Raw genomic sequence first — 12,607 nt, forward strand, 5'->3', positions numbered from 1 at the left:
TTAATTGTTGCAGACCAAAAATGGTGATAGAATGAGTCCCATATTGATGGAATGAGGGACCTTGCATGGGCTTATAAGAGGTTGAGCTACTCCCCATATTGCCAATTAGTTTTATAGTGGAACCCCAGCTTTCTTCAACTCTAAGATTCTGAGTTGGAATTTGAAACCAGTTTACTCTGCGTTTTCCACTCACTTTTGTATTTTTCATCGTTACAGGTGGTGATGATGATCATGCCAAACCTCATCCAAAAGCTTAGATCCCTTATGGGTTTGAAAGGCTGGGATTGTTGTGTTCTCTGGAAACTAAGTGAAGACCAAAGGTTAAGAAACTATAACTACATTATCAATCTTTCAATTTCTTCTTCATGTCTCAATATATATGTACATGTGTGTGTGTGCGCGTGTGTGTGACTTTCTAGGGTTTATTTTTAGGTTTATTGAGTTGAGTGATTGTTGCTGTGCTAGGACTGAAATCACCCAAAGTGATGTTGGACAAGAACTTTTCCCTCGAGTCCTTGCATGTAGGGATAACATGTTACAGCATCCAAGAATCACATCTTGTGATCTTCTTGCCAAAATGCCTTCTTCATGCCCCTACACTCCAGGTACGTACTTTTTTATTTGCTCATCCTTTTTCTCGTTCATCCTTTTTTTCTCTGTATGTAGGAAGTTTTCTCCCTAAAGCGGTTATGGTGTCAGACTGTCAATTTGGACTTTTAATAAAAATGAATCTTATTTAAATGTACTCCAAATTTGTAACAGGATTTATGCAGAGACCTTGATATCAAACCAACCCAATTGGCTAAACTTCTGTAACAACACATTTTTAAGCACTTTAGAGCAGTGTTCTAAAAACCGGTTGAGACGGCTGCCTAAGCGGCGCCTGGGCGCTAGGCGGCGATGCTCCACCGCGATTAACTCAAAATCGTTTCTTAAATCAGCAAGGTATGTGCGGACGCTAGGCTGTTTGGTAGCTAGAAGAGAGAAAGAGAGAGAGAGAGAGAGAGAGAGAGAGAGAGAGAGAGAGAGAGCGAGTGCCTTGGAAGTAGGAATGAGCTCGGAGAAGAAGCAAGAAAGGCTGCTGTGGAAATTTACAGAGCAACAGAAGAATAGGAAATGGAAAAACAGAGTAATCGGAGAAGGAGAAGAAAAGGAAAAGGAAAAAAAAATCAAAGCATTAATGGCTTTCCTCTTTCCAATGAAGAAGAGGAAAAGAAAACCCACTAGTGTCCGTTTTCCAAGGCATAAAAACAGCTCCACCTTTTGGAATCCCACCTGATGTGAGAAAGTGGGGTGGATGGGAGGTGTCAAACCTCATACGTGGATTTTTATGAGCAAGCTTTTGATTTTTAAATGTTCATGAACTACCCAACCCACTAGGTGGGGTTTTTAAACATTTATTGTTTAAAAACTAAAAACTAATTATTTAAAATGTCTTGAATTATATTTTATCTCTCTGAATTTAATTAATTTAACTTACTAATCATTCAAAATGACTTGAATTATTATTTCACTCCTATGAATTAAATTAATTTATATCATATGTAATAAATTTACTCAAAACCGCTTAGTCCACCTAGGCTCTCGTCTAGGCCCCGCATAGGCGCTAGGCCCTAATCCACCGCCCGATATGAACCATCCAACCCACTACGTGGGATTTTTACTTTAATTTTTTTAAAATTAGATATAATCATTCAAAATGTCTTAAGTTATATGGTATATATGATTAATGTGTTTTTAAATTTTGAACTTGTTGGATACTCTTTTTGTATTTTATCATTCTTTTATTATCTTATCCATGAATTTCATACAAGTATAATTTTTTTATGTGTCAATATGCACTTATTTACAAGATATACAAGAAATTTACCTAAATCCGCCTAGGCGCTAGGCGCTAGGCACTAGCTTGCCACCCGACTAGCGCCTAGCATTTTTTAGAACCTTGCTTTAAAGTTTAGAGGCAAGTATCACTTTGCTACCTTTCTCCTATATCCATAAGACAAAGCCCTTTTAATACCGAGGTCATACTTTTTGTGATTACACTTGAAGGAAACTACTGGGACCAGGGTTTTGATTCCAATACCAGGAAAACTAATTGAGCTTCTTGTTACCAAACAAGTAATGTTTCCGGTAGCTTTAATTTTCATTTGTATATCTAACTGCTTTTTGTGCACATTTCGTGAGCAAGAAAGTACAGCCATTTTCATCATTATCCGAAAAAAAATGGTCTTTAACATTGCAAATTTTTTTATTGTTCTGTTTTATGTGATTGCAAGTATTTGAAGATCAGCATGTTGTTGATTTTGTCATAGCCCAATACAGCATCTCACTTGTCAACAATGAAGAATCAAGAAACCAGAAATGTATAGAGATAAAGCTTCTAAACAAATATATTAAATACTTCACTTTCTTATTACTTTCTTCACACCGTCATAAATACATCCTTATGGTATTTATACCTTATACTATCCTTTACTTTTGTAACTAACACTCTACCTCAACTAATCATAATATGACACTTGTCATAATCCTAACCATTCTGTTTTACACTAAGCACATGTTACAACCTATCATCCCCCCTCAATCCCATGCTTAGAGTAACCAAGCATGAGATTGGAACAAAAAATAGTTAAACTGAGGAGAACACAAGCCTTTGGTTAATATATTCGCATACTAATCAGCAGAAGCAGCAAACTGTAGTTGAATGGTGCCTTGTTGAACTCATTCACAAACAAAATGACAATCAATTTCAATATGCTTAGCTTTAGAATGAAGAACTGGATTAGTCGCAAGAACCATGGCTGAGATGTTATCACAGTGTAGCAAGGGAGCATCAAAACAGGGCACATGTAAATCTCGAAAAAGTTGTTGTATCCACACTACTTCAACTGCTATAGTGGCCATTGCTCTATACTCAGCCTCAGTAAAGGATCTACTAACAGTATGCTACTTTTTAGAACTCCAAGATATTGGTTAGACCCTAGAAAAATAACAAAGTCAGTGGTAGACCTCCTATCATTAGGATCACCAGCCCAATCAGCATATGTATAAGCTTTTAAAAACATAGAACCTGGTCTAAAACACAAACCCAAACTAGAATTACCTTTGAGATACCTCATGATTCTCTTAACTGCAACAAAGTGAGATTCAAAAGGTTGATGCATAAATTGGCATACTTGATTAACAGAAAATGCTATATCAGGTCGGGTGAAGGTTAAGTACTGCAATGTTCTAACTAAACTTCAGTAATAACTTGGATCTATTACTGAAGGACTGCGATGATTCAAGAGTTTATGATTGGGATGGCAGGGGGTATGACAAGGCTTACAGTCAACCATATTGGCTTTTTGTAGGAGCTCCTGAATATACTTTGTTTGATGAAGAAACAATCCTTGAGTGTCATATTGAATCTGTAACCAGAGAAAAAAAAATGCAGAATTCCCAGATCATTCATATCAAATTCTTGAGTTAGTTAAGATATTGCAGTTTGTACCATACCATCATTACTCCCAGTGAGTATGATATCATCAACATAAAGTAAGAGCACAATGACATCACTACCAGTTTGTTTCACAAAAAGAAAAGAATCTGCATAAGATGACTTAAATCCCAAGGAAAATAAGAACTTGGTAAATCTCTCATTCCAAGCTCGAGGAGCTTGTTTAAGACAATAAAGTGATGTAGTTTGCAAACATAATCAGGGTGGTCAACATCCACAAAACCCTGAGGTTGAGACATGTATACTTCTTCTTCAAGAACGCCATGTAGAAAGGCATTCTTGACATCCAATTGTTTGAGTTTCCAACCATTAGTAGCAGCTAAAGACAGAACTAGTCTAACTGTGGTTGGTTTAACCACTGGACTAAATGTCTCATAGTAATCAAGACCAGCCTCTTGAGAAAACCCTTTAGCTACCAATCTAGCTTTATACCTTGCCACAGACCCATCAGAGTTCTTTTTAATCATATAGATCCACTTACACCCAACCAGATTCTTATTTGGAATAAGAGGAACAAGTGTCCATGTGTGTTATTGAATCAAGGCTGACATTTCCTCTTGCATGGCATACTGCTATTAAGGAGACTTAGATGCAGAAGAAAAGTTTGTGATTCCTTAAAAGAATGTGATTCTATATAAACTTGAACTGTGAAGGCTGTGTTTTTCTTCACAATACCAGACTTGGATCTGGTTTGCATTGGATGACAGTTAAGATTAGAAACATGAATTGATTGAAGATTGTCAACCTGAGATGTGCTTGTATCTGGATTCAACTCTGTATAGTTCGATGGCTGCTCAATTGATGGAGAATTAGTCGATGCTTGAGGAAAGACAAGGTCACTAGTGTTATTTGTTGTTGCAGGATTGGACTGAGTAACAAGACATGTGACATTCCCAGAAGTAGGAGAAGAAAACACTTGTGGAAAAGGAATGGGAACAACTATAGGATGTGAAAAAAGTGTTTGGATGTACCACAGAAGATTCAAAAGTTGTACCATAGGATAATGGGGTACTAATTAACTGGGAATGAGAACTAGAAAAACTACAACCTTTGCTCATAAAAAAAAACATGTATAGAGACAATGAGTTTATGTGTGCTAAGGGAAAAACAAATATAAACTTTGTATTGTGAAGCATACCCCAAAAAAAATACATTATGTGGTTTTGGGATCTAATTTATTATGTCTATAAGGTTTCATTGAAGGATAACAAGCACAACCAAAGACCTTTAAGTGATCAAGTCAAGGTAAAGCATGAAAAAGAAGTTCAAAGGGTGATTTCATATGAAGAACATGTGTTGGCATCCTATTGATTAGATATGAGGCAGTAGCACAAGCATGAAACCAAAACTAGGAAGACAATGATACTTTTTGAATAAGGGTAATTGTAGTTTCTAACAAATGCCTATTTTTTCGCTCTGCCAACCTATTTTGTTCAGGAGTATAAGGGCAGGATATTTGATGAACAATACCTTTATCCCTTAGAAAGTTTTTGAAAGCTATACTGACATATTCTCCTCCACCATCACTTTGGAAAGTTTTAATAGAAGTGGCAAACTGAGTGTTAACATAAGCAAGAAACTGAGCAAAGATATTTAAAACTGCAGCTTTATTCATGATTGGAAATATCCAAGTATACCTTGTACACTCATCAACAAAGGACACATAATACCTAAACCCTTCTAAGGAACTAACAGGAGTAAGGCCCTATACATCTTAATGTATTAGTTCAAAAAGAATAACAGATTTTGAAGCAACACTATGGAATGGTAATTTGGAAAACTTGCCTTGCAAGCAAGCAATACAAGTTGTTGAATCTTTATTACATGAAACAGAAATAGATGAGTTCCTAAGTGCCACAGTAGTAATATGATTGGCAGTATGCCCTAGTCTACAATGCCATAGTTCAGATGACACATTTTGACCAAGAAAAACAGACGGTGAGGAGACGTGTGATCTAGAAGACTTGAAAACTAGAATTAGGTAAACATCATTATTACTTAGTCCGTGGTATAACACTTTCCCTGTGACCTTGTCCTGTATACAAATAGATAATTCATCAATAATACATCGATATTTATTATCCTTACACAACTGATACATTGATAATAAATCTTGAGACAACTGAGGCACATGTAAGACAGAGTTGAGTTGAAAAGGTATGAGATTTAGTTGGAATTGAAGTTTTGCCAATATGAGCAATACTTAAACCTTCACCACCAGCACTAGTAACTGTCTCATTAGAAAGATAGGGAGCTACAACTTGGAGATTAGTGATATTTGAAGTCCTGTGATTGGTAGCACCTGAATCAATCAACCAATACTCCTGTTGAGGTGCATTTGGTGACCCATTAGTCCTTGCTTGCATAGCCATTGGTTGTGAAACCTGATATGGAGCATGAGACATGACTTGAGGAGTATGAAATGGATTGCCAAAAGCATGGTACACAATTGAACTACCAAATGGTTGATGAAACTGTGAAGAACCATTTAATGGAAACTGTGAAGCATTAGAATTGTTTCTGTCCAAGCAGGTGGTAGTAGTGTGCCCTCTTTCCTGTGACAAATTTGTCATCCATTCTGAAAACAGTTTAAGGCAGAGTGACCGATCCTATCATAAATTTGAGATATTTGAAAATGATTATATCCTTGTCCAGTGCTTGTTTGTCCACTTGAAAAACTTTGTGAATTGTTGTTCCCAAACGGTTGTGTATTCTGAGAAGACTGAGATCCAGAATAAAATTTCTTGCCCTTGCCCTTAGGCTTGAAATTGTTGCCTTCAAAGTTGTTGAATGAGCCAGATGCATATTGTGAAGAAAATGCAAAGGGTGCAGAAGACATAGTTGGCATATATGGCATTGGATTCTGAAAACCTTGCATTTGCATTAGTGAAAACCCTGGCTACATTGGTGAAAAACCTGGCATATTCATGGGTTGAAATCCAGAAGTATTGCTTGAACCATGCATTCTAGTTGTGAATGTTGTACTAGATGATGACCCTTGGTCATATACATTTCCATTACCCTGAACATTCATAGCTGCCATGGAATTTGCTTATTAACCTCCTCCAGAGTGGATTCTTCAGCTTTCAATTGTGATCGAAGTTCTTTCAAAGACATCAAGTTTTCTCGACCACGAATCACTGCTTTGATAGTGTTGTACTCTAATGGCTAGCCTCTTAGAGCAATTATAGCAATATCCTCAACTGAGATAGATACTCCCACAACAGCCAATTGATCTCTAGAGTCCTTAATTCTTTGAAGATATTTATCTATAGATGCAGGCCCCTTCTTAATATTCTGCAGATCTATCTTCATTTGAACAATGCTAGTTCTAGTAACGCTAGCAAACCTTTCACGAAGATTATTCCACATTTCCTTGGAACTCTGACATCCAATTATGCATGATAATGCTGAAGGAGATAATGTAGCAGCAATGAGTGTCATTAGGGCCTTATCATGAATCATCCAGATTTTATAAGCATCAGAAATTGACTTAGTGTCATTAACATTATCATCCGCAAAATCCGAGTCTTCAAACTTGTCAGGACATGGAACCATACCATTAACAAATCCAACTATACCATTTCCCTCCAAAAGAAGATTTATTTGAAAACTCCAAGTTACATAATTGGAATCATCAATCAATGGCGGCGGCCATGACCGGCGAAGATACCATGTCAACAATGAAGAATCAAGAAACCAAAAATGTAGAGAGATAGAGCTTCAAAACAAATATATGAAATACGTCACTTTCTTATTACTTTCTTCACATTGTCATAAATACATCCTTATGGTATTTATAGCTTATACCATCCTTTACATTTGTAACTAACACTCTACCTCAACTAATCATAATATGACACTTGTCATAAGCCTAACCATTCTGTTTTACACTAAGCACATGTTAGGAGGCAGCCTTCACTAACATAACTGGTACGTGCACAATGAGTGAAATTGAATCAAAGCGATTTTTAGACCATCTCTCATTCAAACTACTTTATAGAATTTGAATCTGCAGCCATATGATGCATCCATGGAGAGAACAAGCAATTCTCCAATGAACCTTTTGCAGCTATTTACTAATTGCAACTTAGGAAACCTAACCAAGAATAATATTGATATTTCTTCAGCAGAAAATGGGTTTCAAGAGATGGAAGCAATGCAGACGTCTATGACGAGTGAGATACAACAACATATAGATATGCAGCAATATATCGTGGCATTAGTACCAAACATGGATCAGTAGGAGGGCAACGAGGAGCGGGACTCGAATACACATGAGGCAAAATGACAAGATGAGGATTTGATGTTAGATTGCAGTGATCAGATTGACAAGGAGGAGGATGTGAAATATCAGAGGAGGAGGACAAGGAAATGGCCTCGATCCAAAAACCTTATTGCTGATAGAAAAAGAAGGAAAAGGTCTTTGGTTCCCATTATTTCCAAAGTACCCTATTTCATTGCATCATCTTGCATCTTTTCTTTTGAAACCCCATTTGATTTGTATCATGTCTCGCTTCGCTCATGTGTTGGATCGATTCAGGCTTTACAAACAATATGAAAAGAAAGAACTCTTCAATAACCTCAAGTAATAGACTCATAGGCAGACTTGGTCATAGTCAAGTTGGCTAGGGCAATGTATCCTTCTCTCTTCCACACCAAGTTTGAATCTCCCATTACAGCTCGACTATAAAAGTAATTGGCTCACTGAAAATGCTATCTTTTGTCTAATGCCAACTCCCTTTTAATTCACAGTTGGACAGGGCGTCCATTCTTGGGGATGCCATTGAATATGTGATACAGCTGCAGAAGCAAGCTAAACAGCTCCAGGATAAGCTTGACGATCATGCAGAGGATGATGGTGCTAACAACAATGTCAAATCAGAGATTCAGAGCCAAAGTGGAGTTGATCACATTAGGCCTAAAACTGATGATCATCAAGATGATCATAAAGCTTCAAATGGATTTCATTGTGGAACACCGGGAGACTGCAGCTTCTCGAAACAAAGCCAAGATTATTCATATGCTGTCCATGATCACAAGACAGAACAGATGGAGGTACATATTTTGGGTTCTTTTCTTCTTGAAGTTTTTCTTTATGGGAAGTGATTTTCACACTCTACTATTCTCCGCCTGCATTTCTCTCGTTTTTTAGCCATTGGATTGAATAAATTAATGTAGAACCAAGGGACAAAACAATGGGAGGAAAGCAAAAGGAGAAAATGGGAGTGAGAAAATGACTACCCTTTTCCATTCGGGATTAATTTATTTCTTAGGTATTAACCAAAGATGTGGAAAATGTTGTAGTCCCAAGTGGAAGTGGCTCAATTGGATGGAAACCAATTCCTTGTGAAAGTATTCTGTGAGCAAAAGCCTGGTGGATTTGTGAGATTGATGGATGGAAGTTACTAATGCAAATGTGACTAGCTTCATATGTCTCGTGTCCAATGTTTTCATTGTAGAGGTTAGTTGCGTTTCTAGCACAAAACTCTACTCCTTTCCAACTCTTGCTCACAATTTTTTTGGTATACAACGAATGTACACAATCCCTCATCTCAACTACTTAGTCACATAATCAGTACGTGAGGGGTTATTTTTGTGAGCGTGATGTTGTATGCATTCGTTGTGCAAGAATTTCCTCAAGTAAGATGAGGCATGCTTGTGTACAAATTCGCCTTACCTGTGTGAGAGAGTTGAGAAAATATATTGGGAGAAAAATTAGAGGCTTGTAACATGTACCATATAATTTAAGCAAGCATTAATCTTATGACGTTCATTCTTTTGATTGCCAGAAAAATGATAGCGAGAAGGTTGAAGCTGATGATGTGAGGGACTCGTTGCTAGAGCTAAAAAGGAACCCATCAATACGGTGTGGTGAGACGGCTAAAGCAGCGGAGAATTGAATTGGCTTGGACGACCATCACCACCAGCAACACCTCCGCAACCACCATTTTAGTCCCTTCCACTTGCACCATCTTCCTAATGAAGCATAAAGCACCAGTGTTTCGTATGGGAAAAGCATTTTTCAGTACTTTGTTTTTTGGTTAATTTTCACGTTGGTACAAGGTACAAGTTTTTTGCACAATCTCATAGGACGGAATCTACATATCTTAAACTAATAGAAGCGTTGCTCTCTGTATATCAACCCTATATCACTATATGATTATCAACAATTGCTTAATCTTTGATATATTATTATTCATCAAGCTTAGTCCATGTCTAAAATTACATTACAATGATGTGTTTCCGACATCGGGGTTTCACACATAAAAAGCGTGGGAGTCACCAGTAATACTGAATTTCACATTCTATCCATTGATGTGAAAAAGTCTTTGTTAGAGTTATTTGATAACCTTTTTATTTTTTAGTTTTTTAAAACTGAAACCAACAAGTGATATAACTATTTTGTTTTCAATTTTTAGTTTTTATTTTCACATTTTTTTAAAATGAAACTAAATAAAAAATGAAAACTACTTTCATGAGTTTCTAAATTTTTAACTTTCAGTTTCCAGAGACCCTACGACACCGATGTTGAGACTAAGCTTATGTCTACCTCATGCTCTAAGCATTAAAAAGTACGTTTAGTTGTAACAAGCGATTGTGTACTCAAATGACGTGAAGCGAGTCCAAAAAAATAATTAGAAAGGAAAAAAAAAGCTTTGTAAATTAAAAGCTTACCTAAATTGACTGGAACAATGCACTCTCATGAGTCTCATCTTTACACCCAAATTCAAATTTTACTTTTTGTAATTTAGGTTAGATGAACATCTCTCTCCATGAATAAAAACCAAATTTAATAAAGATGGGTTATTAAGTAAAAGTTAAGGGCCGAAAGAAAAAAAGGGATCAAGCATGAAGTTTTGATTGTGGACATTACCAATGGGCCCAACTAAGGAAGAGTGAGGCCCATAACCAACCACTTGGCAGCTCCAATAACCATTAAACTGACTGAAGAGACTTTAACCCATCACCAAGTAATCCCTTCTTTCTTTGTCCCAAACAACAAAATTAAATTAAGAAAACCCAGTAACGCAGATTACCAGAAACCCTAGTGCCTCCTTCTCAGAAAATCTTCACCTACTTCCCCCCAGAAAATCCCATCTTTATTTTGTCCATCAATGGCCTCCGTCGCCACCGGCGGTCGATTCAAAGAGCTCCTGAAGAAGTACGGCAAGGTCGCACTTGGCGTCCATTTCTCAGTCTCAGCTGCCTCGATCACAGGCCTCTATGTCGCCATCAAGAACAACGTCGACGTCGAATCGTTGCTGGACAAGCTTCACATGGGGAGCGTGTCCTCCAAAGACGAAAACCCAGAGAACCCACCTGTGATCTCCGATGGGTCGGAGTTTCGGGACGGACCCATATCGGAAAATGGGCAATCGACGGCTGTGGTTGTGGAGAAGGAGAGGAGTCGGACGGCTGAGCTCGCGGCTTCGACTGGTGGTGCTCTGGCATTGGCTTTGCTCTGCAACAAGGCCCTGTTTCCGATTCGGGTTCCTATTACTCTGGCGCTTACTCCTCCCGTGTCTAGGTTTTTGGCCAGGAGAAGGCTCATCAAGACCGGCGGTCTATGAACATCTTTGCCTGGTACTTGTTTATCCTTGCTTTTTGGTTTTTATGTATCTTTTCTTTTTAAATTTTAATTTTGGTTTTCTTGATGTTTATTGAGATGAAAGTGAACATAAAAATGGCAAATGAATGTTGAATTTTTTATTTAGCAATGGTATGTATGACTGGGAGCATTTGGGTGAGAATTGAAGTTGAACAACTGATTTCGATGTGCCTTAATTGGAATGGATAAAGGGCGGTATTTTGAAAAGGCGAGAGCTTGATAGAATAGGGCGGTATTTTGAACTATAATTTGGGTGTACAAGTTTGTTGATTTGGGTGTACAAGTTTGTTGCTGAGAAAAATTCAATATTAGATGAGCTTTTTGAAGTTTAAGACGGAGTATTAGATTTTAAGTAGCTGTGAATGATTACGATAGTGATGATACTTTTGGTTTCATTGAAATTTAACTTCTTGTAGATCGAAATGAGATGAGTGACTTGTAATTGTTAACATTGAACTGCTTGGTGTTCAAGAGCGGTTAAACCGTTCAACCATTAGAGGTCCAAATGGCGTAGCATCTTATTGTTAAGTAATTCGAATCTGTTGCAATTGTTTCATCTTCATCTTTAAATTCCTGAACTTCTAACTCAAATTTATATAGAATCCATAATTCAGGCACTTAACTCTAGGGCACATTCCACCTTCCACATTATATGGTACTGTATAAATTGTGAAGAAGCTGCATTTTCCACAGTGAATTTTCATTTGTTTCAGTGATTCAACGTTCCTGCAAGCTATTGCCTTCGGATAAGCCTTCCATAGATTTAAGTGTGAATTACTAAGCCTAACCTCAGCTAGAATAGCAATGTGGATCTTCTTGCTTGCTGGGGAACTTTTGCATGAAACTCACATATCTTTCTTGTGGCATGTCAGGGGAGCAACGGAACTATATTAACCAAGGAAGTTACAGTAATTACCGACAAAATCATCACATGGAATCCTAAAGTTTGCACAAAGTAGTGAAAGTGGATTGAGTTTAAGCATTGCAGAAGAGTGGTGATCGCACCCGTAGCAAATCAGTGAGGAGATTTTTATAATTGTTATTGTTATTTTTGTCTCGTCTATTCAGATTTGGATCTTTGATCATATACCGTTCTTTTTTGTCATTAATAATGTAAGTGTTGTGCAAATCTCATCATGTAAGTTATGCTGATTAGCTTGAACAGGATTGTTAGGTTCATTCGGATCTCAATTACTTATGTTACAGAAATTTATGATTTCGCTTGGACATAATCCTGGTGTTTTTAACAGATTGTTGAATGACGAGTTAGATGTTTATTCGACAATGATGGGATTTAGAGGAGTTTTTATAGAAATCAAACCAACATAACATCCATTACTCTTTCACCCAAATAACAATCTCAATCTAGCCGCTCAAGCACTACTGCATCTCATGCCTGTTTAGAGCAACTCTCACACTAACCCAAGACCAACTCTCACACTGGCCCAGAACAACATTCCCATTAAGAGACCAAACGGAAAGGGTCGCTTGCTTTT

General features: G+C 37.4%; 1 protein-coding gene and 1 pseudogene across 1 annotated transcript; both read left to right on the forward strand.

Moving 5' to 3' along the window:
• The first annotated feature begins 222 nt into the window (after nt 1-222).
• On the forward strand, nt 223-9,492 carry LOC126586604 (transcription factor ABORTED MICROSPORES-like; annotated as a pseudogene).
• Nucleotides 9,493-10,475: 983 nt separating this feature from the next.
• On the forward strand, nt 10,476-12,343 carry LOC126586609 (uncharacterized). The gene is made up of 2 exons (XM_050251515.1): nt 10,476-11,086; nt 11,984-12,343. Exon 1 carries the CDS (start codon nt 10,618-10,620, stop codon nt 11,071-11,073), a length of 456 nt encoding a protein of 151 aa, XP_050107472.1. The 5' UTR covers nt 10,476-10,617; the 3' UTR covers nt 11,074-11,086; nt 11,984-12,343.
• Nucleotides 12,344-12,607: the final 264 nt, after the last annotated feature.

This window comes from Malus sylvestris, chromosome 10 (assembly GCF_916048215.2).
Source record: "Malus sylvestris chromosome 10, drMalSylv7.2, whole genome shotgun sequence".
Taxonomy (NCBI): domain Eukaryota; kingdom Viridiplantae; phylum Streptophyta; class Magnoliopsida; order Rosales; family Rosaceae; genus Malus; species Malus sylvestris.

Bases quoted from the DNA above. Each gene is read 5' to 3' on its own strand.
- LOC126586609 (XM_050251515.1), top strand. From the start codon at position 10,618: ATGGCCTCCGTCGCCACCGGCGGTCGATTCAAAGAGCTCCTGAAGAAG.